This window comes from Curcuma longa, chromosome 1 (genome assembly GCF_044706935.1).
Source record: "Curcuma longa cultivar G26 ecotype Majalengka, Jawa Barat chromosome 1, ITB_CL_G26_1.1, whole genome shotgun sequence".
In the NCBI taxonomy this organism is placed as follows: Eukaryota; Viridiplantae; Streptophyta; class Magnoliopsida; order Zingiberales; family Zingiberaceae; genus Curcuma; species Curcuma longa.
Genome location: NC_133861.1, coordinates 18792907 through 18815813, shown reverse-complemented (window position 1 = coordinate 18815813; position 22907 = coordinate 18792907). Strand labels below are relative to the sequence as shown.

At 36.6% G+C, this 22907-nt stretch overlaps 3 protein-coding genes and 1 pseudogene across 3 annotated transcripts; 1 reads left to right on the top strand and 3 right to left on the bottom strand.

Annotated features, from left to right (window-relative positions):
- Nucleotides 1-1011: 1011 nt before the first annotated feature.
- LOC141840690 (ubiquitin-ribosomal protein eS31 fusion protein-like) lies at nucleotides 1012-1897 on the bottom strand (annotated as a pseudogene).
- Nucleotides 1898-7489: 5592 nt separating this feature from the next.
- LOC141837284 (transcription factor TIP2-like) lies at nucleotides 7490-8642 on the bottom strand. Its single transcript, XM_074724744.1, is given in 4 exon segments — nucleotides 7490-7561; nucleotides 7658-8068; nucleotides 8168-8612; nucleotides 8614-8642. Coding segments are annotated over 4 exon segments (957 nt in total).
- A 1633-nt stretch (nucleotides 8643-10275) lies between these two features.
- Nucleotides 10276-13588, bottom strand: LOC141821633 (CBL-interacting protein kinase 1-like). The gene is made up of 14 exons (XM_074709007.1): nucleotides 13517-13588; nucleotides 13191-13444; nucleotides 13048-13110; nucleotides 12490-12561; nucleotides 12312-12419; nucleotides 12150-12230; nucleotides 11907-11960; nucleotides 11695-11820; nucleotides 11399-11608; nucleotides 11207-11311; nucleotides 10988-11104; nucleotides 10818-10889; nucleotides 10650-10724; nucleotides 10276-10557 (listed from the first exon to the last, which is right to left on the bottom strand). Exons 2-14 carry the CDS (start codon nucleotides 13371-13373, stop codon nucleotides 10432-10434), a joined length of 1392 nt encoding a protein of 463 aa, XP_074565108.1. The 5' UTR covers nucleotides 13374-13444; nucleotides 13517-13588; the 3' UTR covers nucleotides 10276-10431.
- Nucleotides 13589-20940: 7352 nt separating this feature from the next.
- LOC141848476 (uncharacterized) lies at nucleotides 20941-22300 on the top strand. Its single transcript, XM_074736512.1, has 2 exons — nucleotides 20941-21567; nucleotides 21715-22300. Exons 1-2 carry the CDS (start codon nucleotides 20964-20966, stop codon nucleotides 21798-21800), a joined length of 690 nt encoding a protein of 229 aa, XP_074592613.1. The 5' UTR covers nucleotides 20941-20963; the 3' UTR covers nucleotides 21801-22300.
- The last annotated feature ends 607 nt before the right edge of the window (nucleotides 22301-22907 follow it).

The window sequence follows — 22907 nt, the reverse complement described above, 5'->3', positions numbered from 1 at the left end:
CCCAAATAATACATATGAAATACAGTTTGAATTTGATTAGTTATTCGATCCATTTATGTTTTTTTAAAAAAAAATTTCTATGTCACGTCTTCTATTAAAAACCACAGACATCCTCATGAATAATTTAATCCTTGATGAAAAAGATCGAGCATGCAACAAAGTTTGTCAAATAGATTTGAAAATGTTTACTAGCATGCTGATGCACTTTTTATTGTTTAAAAGTAAAATTGAGCATACTAACTGACATTAGATATACTGTTAAATCAACGCACGAGAAGTATTTCGTTAATTTCACACAATTCTATATATCTATTGATGTATAATGCACTTTCAGGGCATACGTACCTGTACACTGGGAGTTATTCCATTCCATAGTTTATTAAATTTCGATTTGGAAATACAAGGAAACCATTAGACCTATTTCATTCTAAACATAACCAATTGAAGGGACAAGTAAATGCGAAAGATAAAGAAACTGAGAAGGATGTAAAAGAGATTTAATTACTTGCCATTTAATTATAGGCATGCAAAATAAGAAAGATGGGTGCTTGAAATATCTCTTCAAGCACATATTTCCTAGCCATGTAAACAACCATTACTACCCCGACACCAAAACAGCCACCTTTAAAATGATATATACTTACTCATAAATCCATTCTGCCATAGTTGAGAGCATCAAGAATCCTACCATGAACTGCCATCGCTATGGGCACTACAAGAAGCCTAAAATTCCTCAAAGTTTTTGTTAGTTGATTGGAAAGAAAAACTCATTGGCGAACATTGTAGGATAAGTTGTTCAGTAATTTTGGAAAGAAGCATGGTTTGGCTCAGAACAGAATTCTCAAGAAGAGTGCAGCAGATTATTTGAAGAACCAAACAAAACAAGTTACAATTACAAGTTTGCAACGAATAAATTCCTAGAACACATCTTAGGCAAACACAAAACTAGAAAACACTAAGCAAATATGAAATCCAGTCATTCTGAATGAATATTGAGCTCAAGTCCTCTAAACAAAACAATTAGTAGCTTGAAACCATTGCATTCTAAAAAATCCTAATTCAACATGATCTTCACTAATACAATCACGAACTAAATAATGAGTCAGTTAGAAAAACGTGTCGACTTTTTAAGAAATATCAACGCTGACCAAGAGGCCAAGCCCAGAACATCAAGGACATATACAATCTTATACTATCCTCCAACCAAGAAGCAAATGGAAGCAGTCATATAGTAGCAGAATCGCCAATTCATTATCCACCGTCAAGTCACAAAAGAAATCGCATCTCAAAATAAGGTTTCACCATGAATATTAGTCTATAGAACATTAGCAAAATATAAAGAACTGATGCTAATTTTTTTTCTTTAAAAAAACGCTCACTCACCTTGCGCCTTCTGGTAGACGTAGGTGAGCCCGCACTTGCCGCAGTAGTGGCGGTCGAAATGGTTGGCCATGAAGCTGCCTGCGCCGCACTCAGCATTGGGGCACTCCTTCCGGAGCCTGGTGACCTTGCCCGTGGCGTCATCAACCTTGTAGAACTGGAGCACGGCGAGCTTGACCTTCTTCTTCTTGTGCTTAATCTTCTTCGGTTTGGTGTACGTCTTCTTCTTGCGCTTCTTGGCGCCGCCGCGAAGGCGGAGGACGAGGTGGAGAGTTGACTCCTTCAGATATTGTAATCGGCGAGGGTTCGGCCGTCATCGAGCTGCTTTCCGGCGAAGATAAGGCGTTGCTGGTCAGGCGGAATGCCTTCCTTGTCCTGGATCTTCGCCTTGACGTTGTCGATGGTGTCCGAAGACTCCACCTCGAGGGTGATCGTCTTCCTCGTCATCGTCTTCACGAAGATCTGCATCTTAACGGCGGAGGTTGGTTCCAGCGCCACCGCCGATAGCCTCGGAGCAAATTGGATCGGCGCGATAAAGGATTAGGGTTTCGATTGAGGGGAAGGAAAAGCTTTATATATGGTTAGGATTGTATATGAATAAAATTTTCGTTACAGAGCTTAATGCTTATTTATATTTATTCAAAATATGCACAAGGGGATAAGTTAATAACGCATTGAATATATTTAATTCGTTAATATTTATAAATAGAGATGTGGAACTGAATAATGTTATGAATACTATCCCATTATAGAACATAAGTTTGAACTTGTAAATAAATAAAATAAACTTTTAAAAAGAATCAATAAATTTATAATAATAATAAATATAAAAATATAAAAGTGTTAGACAAACTTAATCAAAACTAAGTTTAAATAACTAAGTACACTAAGCAAAACTCAAATTCAATATAAAAAAAATAAGGGCAAAAATCAAAGGAACGTTTCCTCACTATGATCAAAGGGATATCCTTTTTTTATTTTTAATTAAAATGACATCCTAGCCCCACCACCTCTCTTATAAAATGTGAATATTATAAATATGAATTGTAACCGTTATAATTTTATATAGCTACAACATAAATATTAAATGAATAAGTTTGGATTATAGCAATTACAGTTTCGTAGTTGTTATAATATAAATATTAGATGAACATGTTAAGTACGTACGCATTGTATCAGTTATAAAATCGTAATTGTTACAATATGAATATTTTTTAATATATTAAGTATGCGTACAATGCAAAATTATCATATTCATACAATTAATCGATCAATTCATGATTTAATGTGTATAATAAGAAAATTTAATGTCAAATGATATACTTGAACACAGCTAACTATATAATTTTAGAGTGATGCTACTTGTCACAACATATTCCCGTCACAAATTTGTAATGAGAATCTGCACTACTAGAAAACTAGGCTTTTGAGACAAAAATTTTAAGACAGTGACCAAATTCATCTCAAATACTATGTAATTAAGACAGTAATTATAGGTGTCTTAAAATTTTACATTGAGACATTAAATTTAAGACAGTATTTAAAATTGTGTCTCAAATTCAACTAAATAAGACACCTAATAAAGACGGTTAAAGATATAATTATATAAGACATTCAAATAAGACGGTAAAAAAGTATTTTGTCTCAAATTATCTTGATTGTGTCAAAAAAAAAATAAAATCACACATATACATAAGTATTTAGACAAATATAAATTAGTATTTATAAATTAATAAAAATTTAAAATTGTTGTTACTTACGTTTATAAAATTATTTTAATTATATTTATAAATTAATAAATAATTAAAAAAATCTCTTTAGATAAATATAAATTAATATTTATAAATTAATAAAAATTTAAAATCATTATTATTTATCTATACATAAACATTTTTATTATATTTATAAATTAATAAATGAATAAAAATTTTCTTTATAAAAATATAAATAAATATTTATAAATTAATAAAAATTTTGTTTATGTTTTTAAAAATTTTATTTTCATTTACGTTTTATAAAATTATTTTAATTAAGTATTTTATAAGTATTTAGTTTACGTAATTATAAATTTAAAATCATTATTATTTATCTTTACATAAACATTTTTATTATATTTATAAATTAATAAATGAATAAAAATTTTCTTTATAAAAATATAAATAAATATTTATAAATTAATAAAAATTTTGTTTATGTTTTTAAAAATTTTATTTTCATTTACGTTTAAAAAATTATTTTAATTAAGTATTTTATAAGTATTTAGTTTACGTAATTATATTTTTTAAATCAAATACTAAAACCATTTACCCTAATTAAGTTGTGCGTGAGTTGCCTTCGACGCCGCATCCTTGCACGACACCGCTCCTCTTCTGCACCGCAGCCCGCAGCACCGGAGCGCCGCAGCACCGCACCGCCGGAGCGCCGCAGCACCGCAGCACCGCAGCACCGCAGCACCGCAGCACCGCAGCACCGCAGCACCGCAGCACAGCAGCGCCGCACCACCGCCGGTTCACCACCGCCGCACCACCGCCGCTTCACCACCGCCGCTTCACCACCGGCTCCGAAGATAAGAAGCCTGCTTCACCACCGCCGCCTATCACAGCAACAAGCCGCCTTGTGTCTGTATGAATCTCTGACCGCGCGGAATCTCTATAGCTAATTTTCCAAATTGGATTCTGGTTGGTACTAATTTTATTTCTAACGATCCAGGAACTTCCATAACGTTGGCGTGATTCGGTTTGCTTCACCACCGGCTCCGAAGATAAGCAGCCTGCTTCACCACCGCCGCCTATCACAGCAACAAGCCAGTCACCTCCTCTGCTTCCAAGCATCCGGCAAAACTGGCTACAGTATTTAACTTTTTTTTATTTTTTGCACGTTGAGATTCATGATGAGATATAGCTCAGATTTCATCATGTTGGATGTGATTTTGTTAATTTTTATTACTGAGACTTATCAACTGAAGTTAATTTTTATGCAAGCTGATACTCATCTTCTATCTTTTGTAGGCACTGAATACTGACAGTTCTGAAGTTAGAGCTTTAGCGCATTGGAGAGAACTTCTAGAAAAGGTATTGTTCTTTCATTAGTTAAAATTTATTTGTACTTGTTAGTGTTATCCATGTAGTAAGAAGTAACTTTTATTCGGTTATATAATGATACAATTGTCAAAAGCATATCACTTATTTTTCATAAATGTATAAATCTAACAAACTACTTTTTCATCTATGAATGATTATTTTTATCAGTAAACTGTTCCTCGATAAAGACCGGTGATATGGACAAAAGTTGGATTGATTCAAAGAATAGGAATTCAGAAGAATATAGGAGAAAAGTTGATGAATTTTTAGAGTTTGCTTACAAAGACAAGACTGAAGATAACAAAATTTATTGCCCATGTTGTGATTGCAAGAATCGTTATTTTGTCTCTAAGGAAGATGCTAAGATGCATATTATTGTTAGAGGCTTTTATAACAAATATAGAGTTTGGATTTACCATGGGGAAACTTACAATTCTCAACAAACAACCTCGTCTTTTGGAGGTACAAGTGATATGGATACAGATGATAATATGGTTAGGATGGTTCAAGATGTTTTTGGTGCCAACAATAGCCATGATTTTGGATTAGAAGATGATTTTGTTGGGATGGATGAAAAAACCAGGCGTTATATGAAATTATTGCAAGAAGCTGAGTGTGAATTGTATGAAGGTTGTAAGAATTTCACAAAGTTGACATTCATTGTTCATCTCCTACAACTAAAAGTTCTTGGTAGTTGGCCTGATAATTCCTTCACTCTTTTACTTCAGTTGTTGGTAATTCCTTCACTCTTTGTAATTGTATACCTCTTTTAGGTTGCAGATAATACTATTTCACATGAACAAGGATTGAGTAACCAACAGGTACATTGGTAGTTGCTTTCACAAGCATTTTTTTTTGTTAATATATATAGTTGCAAGAAAGAGGATTATATACATGTTAGATGATGAAATTTCTTATTTAAAAGTTCTATTTATTGATTTTTTTGAACAATATATGTCTTTTATTATTTCTGAACAATAAATCTTATGCATACCTCTTGAATTCAATGAGCTTTGTTAAATTGACTATTTCTATGTGTGCCTCAATTTTATATGTTTAGTCATGTAAGATTTTGTTGTTAATCTACATATATGTCTCATGTTGAATCAATTATGTTTGAGTAAATGAATTCTTTATATTTTTATAGATTATAAAACATCTTTATCTCTAAAAAGAGTTTTTTTTTAATGTTCAGGATTCTGATGAAGAAGGATCATAGAAGTTATCTCCAGATCATGAAGAGTTGTTCTTTAAGCTTTCTCTTGTGTAACTTTGGAATAGTAGTTTTTTTCTTATCAAATTCATGATGGATATGTACACATTTGTATTATTGGATAAATGTTGGCATGAAACCTTTTATTTTGAAATGACAATTCAATAATTCTGATCTAGATTAATTTGTATAGTAAGTATTTATTAATTTTCATCACAAATTAAATGGTGTATCTAACAAATGAAAATATTAGGGACAGTAATTTACTGTCTTCACTTTTATTTGAGACGGTACATTACTATCTCAATCTGGTGTCTCTAGCTTTTTCACAGAATAAGACATAACATTTGAGACAAAAAAATAACTGTCTTAAATACTTTTGAGACAATTTAACAACCGTCTCATCACCGTCTTAAATCGCATTTGAGACAGTGCAACTGTCTCAATATTTTTTTGAGACGCTTGTATTGGGGACAGCTACATTACCGTCTCATCACCGTCTCAAAAACATTTTGAGACAGCAAATTTATAATTTAAGACAGATTTTGTTGTGTCTCAAAAGCCTAATTTTCTAGTAGTGCAACTAGCTATATAATTTTATAAGGAGATTGGTGAAATAAAATACTTTTTTTGATAAAAAAAAAATCAAAAAAGAGTGCCACTTTGATCAAGGACGGAACCAAAGTGGGGGTGATGGCGATGATCGCTCCCCTTTAATTTTTTAGTGTACAAGATATAGGGGTATAAAAATGCAAGGCGAATAGGAGCAACGACACATATGCTCCTCCTCAACATAAATACACATCTTTCATTCTCCTAATATAAAATTTATAGTAGTTATGAAACTTTAACTACTATAATGCGATCTTATCATGTTAATACAATTACTCGATTAATTCATGATTTAATACGTATGACAAGAAAATTTAATATCGAGTAATATACTTAAAGGCAGCTAACTGTATATTTTTTTACTATAAAAGATGTAGAAATATAAAAATATAAGACAAATGAAAAGCAACGATACCATCACTTCTCATCAACATAAATACCTAGCTATCTTTCATTTTTCTACTATAAAATTTTTAACTCTCTTCCGACGATTCTAATAAAAAAAGCTGTTTTGATTATTATCCAATTAAACTTAATTAGTCAGTAATCTTATTATAGAGACTTGAATAATATAACGTTAGTGCGGCTTGCCTTGCTTATGGTGCTACTGTTTTTAGATTCACACACAATATTTTTAAATATAAAATGTACAACGTGAGATTGCTTCAAGTGTTAGGCGTGCATAATTTTAAATTATACATGAAAATTGAAGAAATATTTCATCTAAATATCATACTTTTAATACGATCAAAATAATACAAATTAATGTGATAAAATGATTGAGAAAAATATTGCCTGATTATTAACTTATTCTTTTCAAAAGCTTATTGATTATGTTCAAGTAGCATCATTTCATTATTAAAAAATAATTTGAATGAACAATTTGAAATTAAAGTATGGAATTTTCAAATATAATATATGCTATATTTCCCATACAGTGCAAATAGATCATTGAGCCTCCAATATCATATTTTATTTTTCAAATATGATAAATAGGAGAAAGTGGTCTTCAAAACAAAATAATAATAATAACAACACACAATTAAAGCAATATTACTCAGCTTTATGATTCTCTTAATTAGTTATCAATATTACAATATAATCAAGTCCAACCCTGCTACAAGAACAATCTTAACTACCCTAACATTAATAGATCATTATTCTTTAATTACCTTCCATATTCTCTAATTAATCTGTCCACTTCTTAAACAGCGTCCATAACTTCAATAAGCTTCTTCACGATCGCACTCGCGTAGACCGAAGAGCCTTCATGAATCTGGAAATATTACATAAATTCATCCAAAGCGATCCTTATTTTGGTAATTAATCGATCCAAATATTTTTAATTAAGAATCAAGATTAGATTAATTACCTTGGCGTTGAGCATGAAGATGTGAGATCCTCCGACATTTCCGCCGGACAAATGCATCAACTCGAGGCGGAGCTCGTCGAGTGCCTTGGCGACGGCGAGCAAGCAGTTCGCCCTCCTCCGGCGAGTCACCTTGATGTTGACCTCGTCGTCCACGATGCGCACGTCCACGAACGTCTCCTTGGACTTCCTCTGTATCCACGAGCACCGGAGCATCCCGTTGCTCGGTCCCCCGTCGACCAGCGGCGGCGCCACCACCAGCGAGGAGCAGCTCTCCACGTCCCCAGCCGCCGCCGCCGCCATTTTCTCCCCCCTCTTCCGCTTCTTCTCCGCCAGCATCTTCAGCTCCTCCACCGTCCTCAGCAGCTCGTTGATATACTCGATCGTGTCCGCCACAATCGACGCCCTGTAAGGCTGCCATGCCGGAAGCAACGCCGTACGGTCAAAGAACAAGAACAAAATAGTAAGAAAATCACAGAAATCAAATCCAGTTCGTAGAATGATGAATTAAACCTTGGTGGAGTTTGGAATGAGAGATTTGAGGTCCTCAAACTTCTTCCCGAGCCTTTCTCTCCTTTGCTTCTCATTCTTCTGGCCGCCCTGCTTCATCCCCCACACCTGATGCCTCGCCCTGTTCTCCAGCAGCTGCTGCTCTCCATGCAGGTCCCCCAACACAAACGGCGCCTGGCTGATCAACGCATCATAATGAACCGGGTGGGGGTGACAGAACGAGTCCATCACCGGAGGCAACTCCGCGAAGAACACGTCGGCCGCGGCTGCCGCGACCGCGGAGCCGGAGAAGCCGTTAATGGGGAGGTCGAAGCACGGCGGTTGCAGCAGCTGGTGGTGGATACCGACGAAAGAGCCATTGACGGTCATGTCACTGCTGCTATCCCCCATGAGTGGCAAGAAATCTGAGTGAGTGGACATGGAACCAAAGTTGTGGTGCATCTTCCAGTCTCTGCATCAATGAAGTAACGCTAAACATATAAACATTAAACAGTTTTTAATCAATTACAGTGGTTAATCAAAGCCTATACAGGCGATGAATTACATCAAACCAATCTGGCAATTAAAGTGACAGGGTGAAGTCGATCGATTAGTGGAGAGGATAGGAGAGAGATGTGGTGTTATATGGAAGTGGAAGAGTGATATGATTTGGAGAGGAAGAGAGGTGTTGGGTTGTGCTCAAAAGGAAGTGTGGAGAGAAAGAGAAGTTGGTGTCTTTCAAGGCTGAGCCATCCAAATTAGAGAAACTGGGATTGTTTGTTACTTTGAGATTCCATTGCTCCTGGTGTGGACCACCACCTGTCCTCTGTGGGCCATCCTTCTGCGCCGCACAATCTTCCGTAGCACTGACACAGCCTCTCATCTGCTTCCAGAACTCACAGTGCAGAGAGACAATTAATCGAACTATGTGACATGATCGGTTTGATTAATTAGGACTAATTTGATGGTTAGAACGAGGAAGAGTTTGCTAATGTCTCGGTCACACTGGACCACTGCCATGGGAACTGGGTACGACATATGGATGAGGGGAGAACGACAAGGACCCGAGAAAGAGAAAGCCACTGCTCTCTTCTCTCTCTGCACAGCAGTTTCCCTGCAATGCATGCACATGTAGGGCTGCATCATGGAGTAGAATGGGAACAGAAGACAGATAAAAATCAAATGATCCATTTCTTGGGGGTGATTACTCTGTTTAATTAGGAGAAATGAGAATATTTATGGTCGGTTTCAGTTACTGATCATGAGAGGACAGTGAAAGTCACAATGCATCATGGTGGTCCAGAGAAGGCCATGCAGTGTGTGATGGTTAGCAACAGCGTAGTAAAGATGAAAATGCTTTTAACTGGAAACAATGGCTCACTGTTTGGAATGCCATGAGCTGCTGCTTTACTTTACATGCTTAAATGGACAAGAAACAGGACAAGATGTTAATTAGATAAAAGAGTTTCCTTTGTAGGATAAGAGACACCAATATTGTTCATCTCTGCGAATGATAAATGTAATCATGGGGGATAAAGCTTCAATGGAATGATTGAAAGAATCTCATGTGATTTTTACCTATAGTTTCGTATTTGATGTAATCTTGGAGAAGTTGGCCCATGCCTTAGACGTGCCTCCATCCTATTTTCGCCTAAAATGCAGTACTTAAACGAGCCAAGAAATAAAGTCCTGGTGCTTCTCGAGTTTGTTAGGTTTGCCTTTGTGATCTCCTGAATTTCCCCCTCTTTTAACCTCATTTTCTTTACTTCCCCTAAATAAACAAGATCATTGAAATATATTTTCCCTTCTCTTCCCCTTGTATCGTTCTCTTCTCTCTAATTTCACTTAAGCAAGCTAGGCTTGCTAGTATTGTCAAGATTAAAAGTCAATTTGCTCATCTGGTTGTTTTTTTTCTATTTGCAAATAATTTACTTTTATTGCGAAATGATCTTTTCACACAAACAACAAGTCAATTATCACTGAAAAAGATTCATATCTTTGTACTCAATGTTTAGAGTCTCACCACCTTCTTGAATTACTAACAAACTGAAAAAACAAAAGATTCATATATACTTTCTCATGTTGTTCTTCAATTGGCAGAAATGATTTGCTAACTCGCAAAGTTACAGAGTTACTAAAAGAATAGCAATCTTCTTGAATTCAGAACTTCTGTGAAGGGCGACTTGGAAGGGATCCTTCACAACAAATTTCCACGAAAGGCTCCTTTACACAAGTTCTGTTGAGCTCGCTTTGCACATAAAAAGGGGTGGAGTAAAATTTTGACTCATCTAGTTCAAACAAAGGGTAGAAACAGGCACATCTCCTTCAAAATTGTTGAGCTCTGGCATGGACTCTGCTTTACATATAAGGTGGCTTTTGCAGCCTCCCAAATCATTTGATAGCTTTGTGCACAACTGCAATCATAACAAAAATGATTTACAGCTTTTTTTGTTGATGATCTGCACCTTCTGAACCTTATTCTTTCACTAAGTTCAGATTTCAATACCTGTCGATACAGTGTAGAATCTCCATGTGATCTTCTTAATTCCACAACATACAAAGATGGACTGAGCTCAAACACCTGCTGATACACCATCACAGTTTGTGTTTAACAAAACAAGTTCCAAACAAAAACTGCCGACAGAATTACAATGAAAAAGGAAAAAAAATTTACCTGAGCAGACACTGAAAGTGATTCAGGCCTAGTGGGGCTTTTGGAGGCCTTGCATTTTTCAATTACTTTCAACTGCAAAGTTTATACAAGTGCATTGTGTAAATTTATGCATCGAACTGTTTATCGGCTTAATTAGCTACAATCATAAATTGAAGTTGCAGTCGAATTACTTTGCCATGTCCCTTTTGGACTTGGAACCCCATTTCAGTAACAATATCCTCAATCTTTTCATATAATTCTTTCGGCGAATGATTTGATGTGAACCTGATCTTCCTCTCCGAGACATCCTGCAAAACACGTTCAGCAGAAAAATATACCTTTGTTTTGATTGAGAATTAAAGTAATAAGGTAAAACAATGTACTAATCCAATCATCAGAAAGTAAATTACCTCTTTCTCAAAAAATCCAGAAAGATCAAGAGAGGAAGACATTCCAATCAATTGAAATGCATTGATGTGGGTAGGTGTATTTCCACTGTCGTCTGGCTCATTATGCTTACACAAACAAGCAGCAAAGGCTAATTCAGTATCAACCATCACAGAATAGTCAAGGTACCAAACTAAATACACCAGATAGTTCACCTCTTTGATTGGACAAGGTGCATTATCAAGACACAAATCCTCTTCATCATCAATGGGGACAGCAGGAGTGTAATCTTGCTTGAACCAAACATGTTCTTTGATTCCAGCTACATTTATCCTCGTGATAGGATTTGGATCAAGGATTCTCCTTAGGATGTCTTGAGCACCAGGGGAGAGGCATTTAGGAAACTTTGTATCGCCCCTAACAATCTGAAACAACCAAAAAAGCCACAATGAGGAGCTGAAACAAACATCATTTAATTCCATTGTCAAGCTTGATACACACACACACACACCTTCTGATACAGAACAGCAAGGTTTCTGTCATCAAATGGCAGAGATCCTGTCAGAATAACATATAGGATGACACCACAAGACCATATATCTGATCTTGCACCATCATAGCCTCTATTTGAAAGGACCTAAAGGGAAAATTCTCAAAAAGATTTATCTTTTTTCATGATAATTACTGTAAACGTTCATGAGAAAAACTTTTAAATCTTTTTACCTCAGGAGCAATGTAGTTGGGGCTTCCACAGGTTGTGTGCAACAATCCATCATTCTGGATAGAAGAGAGAAGCAAGTTTAGAGTATTGCACTTAGGGACAAGAAATTACAGTAAGACTGTAAGACATGAGGTATTTTTGACACTAGAATGAAAATGTTAAGAGCCATTTTGATGCTAATAAACTCTCAAAGGTTGGTAAAAAAATAATAATTAAAAGTAATGATCATAAAATAAAATACATACACCCAAATGTTGTGGTAAAGCACTGAGACCGAAATCTGATACTTTGACGTTCCCTTTCGCATCGACAAGAAGGTTTTCTGGCTGTAATAAGAAAGGGAACTTAACTAGGAACAAAGAAACCGAGCCATTAGGTGATAAATTAAACTTGTGCTCAGTAATCACCTTCAGGTCTCTGTGGTAGACACCCTTATCGTGGCAGTAACTTACAGCATCAATCAGCTGCTGAAAGAGCTTCCTCCCTTCGCGTTCTGAGAGCCTTCCCTTCAACGCCTGCATCATCAGTCATCACAATCAACTCCCCGTGAAGAGCCAAACTAAATTGAAGGCTGACAGTTCTTACAATTTTGTCAAACAACTCGCCCCCATTAACATATTCAAGGATCATGTAAATCTTAGTTTTGCTCGCTGAGACCTGCAAGTTGCAGAAATTCAGAGCTTAACCAGTGCAGTAATGGTAGCAACAATTCTAAGGTATCATGAAGTTCCAAGAAGGGTCTTTTCTGCAGTATTAGCTACAGAAAGCAAATCGAACGCCATGAATGACCACAAGTAAGCATGTGCTGCACGGTTCCTTGCGAGAAAACAAGCAAGGTCGCAACTGCCCTGCATGCCCTGACAACCACAGGGTACCCACCAATCATTGGTGGGCAGCGATAGTGGGACCCGTAGCATGTGACTACTACTAATTTTGTTTCTTGAACAACTTGCCGACCGTCCGAAATAGACGTTGATCTCAGGCAGAAGAAGAAGAAGAAGAAGAAGAAGAGTATTGAAGACCATGATCACCATTTTATAGGATTGCAAAGTCGAACTTCTCGATCGGGATTTAGCAAAAACTTGTTAAAAATCGATTTGTTTAAGTTTCCACTGAATCGAAAAGGGAAATTATATACCAGACCTCATATAACCTGACGACGTGGGGATGCTTCAAGAGCTTCAGGGTGGCGATCTCCCTCTTAATCTGCCATGCAGATACACATCGCTCTGATCATAAACACAAACATAAATAACTCATATATGTGCGTGTGTGTATATGCATACTTGGTCGGTAATTTTGAGGGATTGGACTCGACGGCGGTCGAGTATCTTGATGGCGTAGGGATGGCCGGAGTCGACGTGGAGAGCGTACTTGACCTTGCCGAAGTTTCCCTCTCCGAGCGTCTTCCCCAACTCGTACTTCCCCAGCACTCTCATTCCTTCACCTCCTCCTCCTTCCTTCACCATATCCCACTACTACTTCTTGTTGTTGTTGTTCTTCTTCTTCTCGAGTTGTGTATTATATCATAATCGTTGAGCTGGAGATAGGGAAAACATGGAATTAATGGATATATAGAGGTGGATGGAGGTCATGCTATGACGAGATATGCCTTCTTCCCCAACTCAAATTGTTGTGACAGCAGAGAGGACGAAGGAAGGGGAGAAGCAAGGTGGTCGGTTTGATAGTTTCAGCTGCTGCATTATTTAGCTGCGTAGCTGTCGTTACAGCCTCACGATTATCTTTCATCTGATTTAGAGCTATTTTAATGGTTGCAGAGGGTCACGCGATGATATTATCCAGTCAACAAACGTGACGCACGTGATTCCGTCCGGTCTATTTCCGTTCGGTGGATCCACGCGCCGTCACGTAAGAGGCGATGTCGCGTTTCGGGGAGAGCATCATCTCGCATAACACCCGCATATTTTTATCTTTTCCTTAAAAAAAAAAATCTTTTAAAACTAAAGAAAAATTATTTTTTTTCCTTTTCTAATAAACTGTCCTTTTAAGATTAAAGGAATTTTTATTGGCTGAAAATAAAAAGGGACAATTTTAACTATAATTATTATAATAATATTAGAATATATAAAAGTGCTTTCCAACTTAAAAAAAAAGAGAAAAAATTTGATATTATTATTTTATTAAATTACTTAGTGCAGTTTATGTGTAATATGATGAGAATTTTAAAACTTTAAGAAATTATTTTTGTGATTTTAAAGCTATAGAAGCAACTTAAGAAGATGAATAATTCTAACTTCTACCGTTCTACGTGTGATTCACGAATGGAATAATCAATTTTATTTTCATGTCTTTGATGGTGGTCGTCGAGTTTGGTTCTTTATGAATTAGTCAATTCAATTATTTTTTTATTGACCAAAGAATGTTCAATTATGACTCCTTCTCATTTTAAATGAGTTTGATAAAATTAAACTTAAAATTATTAGGATTACAATAAAAAATATTAAAAACACATGTAAAAGATGATAAGATGAAAAAATCCATATTAATATGAGACTTTTCAAGTAAAGTCAAAAATAAAATCATGCAAAAGATGATTGTAGAGATGTATTAATTTTATTAGTCATAACAATTGATATCAGAATCATGATTTATATACGGCTATGTGAGAAATCTCAAGAAAAAATGAAGGAAATAGAGAGGTCTAGACTATAAGAATAATGCTAGGGAGCTCTTAGTAAAATTCATAATAAACTCTCGAAGTCAGATAAGTCTTAATAACTCAGTTAGAACGGATATTAGACAATCTTGATAAATCAAAAAGATTAGACATTGAGATTGACTTGATGGGTATGAAAATATATAATTCCATCATTCCTACCAAAAATGACCTAAAATTTTCATATAATTTTCTCTTCAAACCTAGATATTATTAGTAATCTAATAAAAATATAACTTAGTGAGACAAAATAATATTTTATTTTATTTGAACATGTATACAAAAATGTTACTTGATTCAACCAACCAGCATGCAACAAACTCGAAAATAATTTGTCCACTGTCAAAAGTTATTTTTTATTCAGGTAAACTTTTTATTATTTTAAATAAAATAAGAAGGAAATTTGACCAGTGGACATATAAATGCTGATTAATTAAATAAATAAATTCGATTATATTTGTTGCACAATTAAGCAATGTATAAATTAATTGAGTTGTCGAGTTGGAATCTGTATCACATGGATTTATGACAAAGGAGATAAAATTAAATTTTCTTTGATAATATTGTTATGTGGATTTGAAAATTGTCATGTTCTTCGACAGCTGTTTTTTTTTATATAAAAAATAATGAGGCTAATTCTTGATAACTTATCGAAGTAAATGTAAGAAAGTATATTAAAATTTGACAAAGCAGCACATTGACAAAAAATAATTGAATTATAAAAAAATTTCCTTTTAAATTATATAAAATCATTTTATCCCTTGTGCAATGTTATTGATTGTGATGAAAATGGCACGGCTTTGTAATATTTATTTATTCACACTTTTCCAATCAAAAGAGAACTCATCTTAAATTTGTTTGATTCTATAGCTCTGAAAAAAAGGTCATAAATGTTTTATCCAATCATGATTATTAGAAGATCATAGAGGAAGTTGATAGAAATGGACTACCAAAAGGATTATAAAAAAGGACTAGACGACGACAACAAGAGGTATATATAAAAGGAGAAGAGGATCATACTATAAGAAATTACGTGCCCGACAAGAGAAAGTGTTGGAGAATAATGTCAAAAGAGATAATGCCAATAAAAGGGAAATAATCTAGAAGGAGGAAAAGAATATAATTAATAATACAATAAGAATATGAAATAAAAATTTATTTTTTATTATATTATAAATAAATAAATAATAAGAAATGGTCTTCATAAAGTTTTTCAACAAATGGTCGAGAAAATCAATGGTTCGTAGAAAATAAAATAAGTTCCATATTTTGCTAATTGAATTTTGAGTAGTGCGAAGAGGCAACAGTGACCTTGGAAAAATATATTAAGACGCACTTCTGGCCCCCGAATCTCTTTCAAACATTGAATTGAATAGATAACTTAAAAATAAAAACTCAATTTAAAAATCAGGCAAAAGAATTTTTCTACGAGAAGATAAATTGAAATTCTCATATAATTTCAAATGATCAAGAAAACAAAGTTAAACAAAAAATAAAATGACGAGAGAAATTAGATGAGTGGACGTAGTTGATGGTTGGCAGCCAACCTTGTGAGACATTTAAAGGCCACGACCAGCATAAATGGCTCCAAAACCACCTCAAAAAGCATCAAGAGACACATTATTATTATTGTTGTTGAGAAGGACAAGACAAAAAGAAGCCCTTTATTTTCTAATCATAATTATGAAAAGAGTTTAATTTTAAAAAGAAATTTAAAAGTCAAGAGTTCATATTTATAAATCAAAAAATTAATTAGTCACATGAAAGGAGCCCTTAATTTTCTAATCACTTGCATTCATTAATTAATGTTATAAAATCAAAAAATGAATTAGTCACATGAAAGGATCAAGACGTGTCTGTTTTTCTCTTAACATGAAATTAAAGCTATTCGCTTTAGGTTTGTTCCACACAAGTTAGTGATTTATGAAGAGCCAAGCTGATCGACTGACTTGTCTTCTATTACAATTTGACAGAGTGCTTTATTTATTTATTTATTTTTAATATATTTAATATATTGCTCGAAAAACCTTTCTGAATCAACCTCATTTATGATCGATCTATTTATTTGTGGCTCATTGTAATGCACAGATATGCCTGTTCCAGTTGTGCACTCGCTATCTCTATCTCATGCATGCTTTAGGCGGAGATGTGCATGCATATCTCGTATGTCGGGGTCAATTGATGGGCCATCAATTTCGTGGGGCCCTCCATGTTCCATGATTTGGAGCATATTCACTGACTCTCATGTATGTAGGGATGGGCATGTCTGAATTGTTGGTCTTAAATTAAATTAAATTTAAAAAGTTAGCCTTTTCAATATGTATATAAAGCTAAAAAATTATTATTTTTAATTAAAAATCGATGAACACATCTATAATACATGTGATGGGGTGAGTCCATCAATGTCTATTTTGGAGTTAAAGAAGATCACATGGAGATGCTATATATGTTATAGTGAAAGAGAAATTGGAAGAAATAAAATTAATACGTAATTTTAAAAGTAAATTAGATTTGAATATTTAAAAAAATTAAGTGCACGGGTCAATAAATTATCAAATTTTTTATAATTATTATAGTAGCAAATGAGCTAGAAGTAAGTGGGCCGCTTTGTATATGGCCCTCTTAATAGGCTTTAGAAAGGGAGAAGGGTTGAGCCCATGTTTGTGCGCTTGGACACTTTCCCATTTGCATTATTCCATTTGAATTCAGAATAAATTAAATGGATAAAATCTGTATTTATATAAATTATGACTAACTTAAAAGGGTGAATTAGTTTAATTAGTTCTAGATATATGCTGCTTTAAAAACTTAAGATGCCGCCCGAACAGAAAAATAATTATTCTGAAAGTTCACTGTGTCACAGTAGAAACTCAAAGAAAATATTGGAATCATCAAACGGAAAACAAGAAACCCTCTTTAGATTTGACCACAGAGGTTGATTCAAAACAAAAGATAATCATCATCATCATCTAATAATATGTCCTACGAAGCAAAAAACGAAAATAACTCTAATGATTTAGAGCCTTCGAAAAATTTTAAATAATATTTTTTAGAACTAAAACCGAGCTATTATTGGTTACACCTGATACCAATTTGTAAATATCTGAATGAGCCTTGATTTGATAGCTTATAGTTTATGTGGTTCAATCCGAATCAAAAGTTATAGTCTCTCAGAGCTTGAGTTCTCATGCATCATAAAGCCTTCCAAGTTTGTAGTGTCACACTATGCCATTGTCATGTTGGAAAGCACAACCTACCCATGTCGATTGCTAGGCAAACAAGATTGATCACGAACACGGCCTAACCGTGTTGGATGTTAGATATCTTCGATTGACCGAACACGACCTTGTCAGGGAGGACAATCAGACCATATTTGACTCTAGACTTCTCTTCGTCAAGTGACTGCAGGAGACACGATTAGCCCGTATTTGATGCTAGACATCTTAATTAATTGTGCTGCATCAGCTTGTTAGCCTAATCAATTTGATCAAATTAATCTGCTCGAATATATCAATTAATTCGATTAACTATTGATCAATGCTATTACTAAAGTCTTATCAAGATTTTATTTTTCCTTTCCCTTCTCTCTCTTCCTTGAACATTTAGATTGTGCAGGGACAATGGAATTGAAAAGCAGGCAATCACATAAGATCTATTCGAAGAAGAAAAATACATAAATACTACGAGTTAAAAATGCATTTGTTCATGTTATTTTATCAAAATCTTTGTGTTTTATTTTGAAACCAGGGAGTGTTCTGTATAGTGTTACAAATTTATTCTAAATAAAAAAAATATAGAACAAGGAAAGGAATGGTGAAAACTTGTTTAATGAATATTCATATGCCTTTATTATAACAAGAAACTAGAATGGACGGTCGATATTCAATCCGATCATATCAGTGAGAAGATTTTTCAAATCAACGGATCTTGAAAATAATCCACAATTTTAATTCTTTCCCTAAATTAATAGACCATTAATATGCCAACAAGTCGGCTCAATTATTATTGTCCATGGCCGGCCAGCAACCGATAAGTTTATCTTGGCCATTAAGCATTTGAATGTCTCTATTAAAGAGAAAGAAAGAAAAATTAAGCAATTTAATGTTTCAAGTCGTAATCTGCTTTCTTTTCGCTTTTTTTGATTTAAAAAAAAATACCAAGTTAAAGCCACAATGGCCCGTTGACTGTGATTAATTTCTTGACCTAGTCCGGTCGGTGTGCCTACGTCCGCATATTTGACAAAATGCATTCATCGAGTGAAGAGAAATAAGCGAAAAGAAACATCGAATGATACCAAATAAATACTTTTTAAAAATAATTTTATCAAAGATAATACCAGCATTTGTAGTAATCAAGCTTATTATAAGTTTATTATAATTATATGTACTTTTAATATTATAATATGTGATACAATTTAATACGAATTATAGTATAAAAATAAACGTCCAACAAAAATTAGAGAAATCGAATTCTAAAATGGTTTTTGAAAAAAATATTGAGTTTTTTAAATATATATTCGAGGATAAAAATGATATTATTTTTTTTCCACCGACGTTCGATGGCATTCACCTGAGCAAGCGGACGGGTCGGACGGGTTCGTGCGATTTTCCCACCCGACCCACCATTGGCGGGTTAATAAAATTTAAACCCAACTCGATTTTTTTTTCGCATCAAATTCAGCGGGTGGCGGGTGCCGGCGGACGGGCGGATTGGCGGGCGGATTGGCGGGTTATCGAACTTGCTGCAATCAAACTTCCTCGATTGGAAGAGCGTGGACGGAATGTACCTCAACTTAGACAATAGCTGCTTGACTTGCTGCAATCAAACCACCCTTACAAAATGGTTAATAATCTAGTAGTTTTTAAGTTTGAGTGTAAGTATGGCCTTTACGTTGTTGTTCTTGGATTCAACTTCCTCGCGGTTGAAGTTCTTGGCCATCTCCAGGCAAAACAAAACCCTGCCACCTGAATCAAATTTGCTGGCTCGAACAGGATCCTGTGGGTCGAAGGATGATCTCCAGCTGTTGAGAATTCCTGTTCTGTTTATTATCACGAATCCCTCGACGTAGTCGAAGCTCTCCATCGACGATGTCAGCATCTCCTGGTCCTCCATGAAGCTTCTGAAATCAGAGTACAGAACTCTTATCCACTTCACCTGCAACGAAGTAATAGAATCGATTAGGAATAGGAATCATCGTATCGTAAAGTATCGATGCATTACCATCGTCGGTGCTGGCTCGAGTGCGATCCGAGCTCTGGTGAATTTGATTCTTGACTCCTGAAGCTTGAAAGTTGGGAGAGAGGGAAGTGCCGAAGTGTGAGAATGGGTTTGCTATCCTTATCTATTATTAAACATATCATTTTTAATATATGTATACGTATATTTTATTATTTGTATATAAATAGGCGGGCGGGTCGGGTTTAGTCGGATTTTAAAATTAAAACCCGAAACCCGCCCGTGTACAAGCGGGTTTGTCAATTTTCTATCCATTTTTATTTTTAATTTTTTTTAAACCTGTGGGTTGGCGAGTTCCGGATGCGGGTGGCGGGCAGATTTAGCGGGCCGGGCGGGTACTGCTCACCCCTAGCATTCACACTCCGCGATTCCGTTCATTACTGATTTTAAAGTTCGTTGAGCTTTGGCATTGGCGAACAGTTACGGGACTCGCCGCGACGTGCGGCCACGTCAGTGGTCCCTTGCTCCGTGCGCCAAAGAAATTTGTATCGAACTCGCGCTGCACGTCCCCACGGTTGCACCTGCCATTTTTATTAGCTTCTCGAGTGGTCCCCTATGACGATGGGTTCATCACGCGTGGACCACTGCTCCAGCAGATGACGTCGTCACGGACATGGCAACCGAGCGACATCCACGCTGTCGGCAAGAGGGACCCTTAGAATCCTTACACGCGTCTGCTTCTGTGGGACCCGGGCCGCCGCGAGGATGGACTTGTCTTTGGTACCGCGTGGTGGTCCCCCGGCGACGGTTGACGAACCGGAGCCCCACGCTCCGGTTCGTCAACCGTCTACGAGGCCGGGCCTGAACCGACTACGAACCGCAACATGGTCGAGAGTAACAGCCTAAATCGTTTCACGACTTTTGGGCGTTTTATGTTTAATTCCTTGCAATAAACTAATAATAGTAAAAAAATCTAAACTTATTCAAGTGTTGGCAGGCAACCATGCGTGCGAAATAACATATTGATTTGGAATATACCTCAAATGTCCTCCTCGCCAGCGAATATCCGCCGTAGATCTTCGTGCCTCCTCCAATTTGCTACGGACTCTCCGTTTTCTGCTCGAATTATATATCGACGATGTTGGGCTCGAGTCCGTCTCCTTGCTCTTCCTCCGCCTGCGATATATCGCACAGAGAAAGGCAGCTAATGGCGTCGGAGAAGACCGCTTCCAGCATCTACGACGAGGCGAACAGCTACAAGATGTCACTCCTCTCCCTACAGTCCGAGGGCGACGACGCCGACGTGGAGCCCTCTTCCGAGGACGAGGGCTCCAAGGGAGGAGCGCAGGGTGGCGGCGGCCGCGTGATATTGGACGACGACTCCTTTTCTGGCGGCGCAGGGGTCTCTTCGATGCCCGGGACGCCCGACCGCGGCCTCGCCGCGCAGGAATGGACCAAGGAGTACGCGAGCGAGACAGAGGCGGCGCGCGGCAGGGGAGGGCGGAGGAGGCCGCACCTTCGCGGTCGCATCCGAAGGGATCGGTGGCTGGAGCAGGTATGGCAGAGGAGGAAGAGCCACGCTGCGGAGGAGGACTACGGTTCCTCGGCGGGGGCGGAGTGCCGGGTCGTGGTGCGGCCGCTCTGCGGTTCCGGCCGGATGTCGATGGATATGGAGGAGGTCCGAGCCTGCCGCGACCTCGGAATCGGCCTTTCCAACGATTGGACGGTGGAGATCCCCGAAACATTCTCCGATCTCACTGCTGACACCAGCAGCGGCGGCAATTCCCCCGTTAACTGGATCTCCAGTCCAGGTACAAACACTACCAATTCATCGTTTATTCTAATTCGTTGGCAAGGCGATTCAATGATGAGATGAATCAGAAAAAAAAAAGTTTTTTTGATGGATTTTAATATGTGATTCTTGGTTGTGACGATGCTGCCATGGTTTTTTGCTGCAGGTGATAACCCCAAGGACGTGAAGACAAGGATCAGGGCTTGGGCTCAAGCAGTGGCGCTCACTTCTGCGTCTCGTTTCAATAGCTGAAACTGTAGAGTGCCCTGAACGCTGCCTGAGTCATTCATCATATCGCATCCTTTTCGCGTTTGTTTGATGCATTCCTTTTTCTGGCTGTTTGATAGGATTCTTCACCTTCCATAGATTTCATATATCCCTCGGTGGAGGGCTCCGTTGATCTCAATTTTCCTCTCTGTAAATAGTGTGTTGTTTGTTGTGTCAGAGGGTGGAGCTCCTTCTGTTCCCTGTACATATTGCATTGGGTTGTGAAGAAACATTTTTAGCAGCCATTGTTCTCGGTAAATAAGGGAAATTTAGAACATCCAAATCCAAGAAAATCTTGCATTTTGTGGCACAGCATTCATAAAACTATAGGAGTGAAAGGAAATGCCAAACTAGAGATCAAGAGGATATCTAGTGTATTCAGCTAAATGAAGGGCTGGTTTGTTTGTGCATGAATTGTAATAGTATCTGAATGAATAAAATAACAGAACTATCGTACATTGATAGTTCCGTACATTGACAGTTCAGCTCATCATTGCTTGTTCAGGTGATGATATTATCTTTCAATTATCCTTCATTATCATCATTTCTGTTGCAGTTCCTCAAGATATTAACTTAGTTGTTAGATTATTATGTCCACGCAGACTAATAGCCATTAATGCAATCAAGTTCTTCATGCAAGTAACTTATTTCTTCAAAGCTGCTTCTTCCTCTCTGTGTTCATACACTTTCTCTCAACAACCATCAAGGTTTACATTACGTTTTTATTTTGAAAAACATCGTGGGAGAACAAGAGTGAGTTCATAAACTATTAGCAGTAAAACAGTTTTAGCTGCTGCCCATTTGAAGGGAATCCAAATATGAAGGGAATCCAATTCGCCCATTGGAACCATCTAGCTACTAGACCAAGCTTCAGGATGCTATAAGACTAATCGGAAAGACTGAAGCTTGTGGTCAAAGGGAGCTCCTACAGATAGAGAGAGCTCAATTGTATCCTAAACCAAGAAGGCAGAAAATAAACAGATCTCTGAAAGGGGCTGAAGCTTTATTCGATATCAGCACTATGTTACCACAGGACATATCATGAAAGAATGTCAAGAGAAAAAGTCCTTAAACAAAAAGGATTCAATCGCC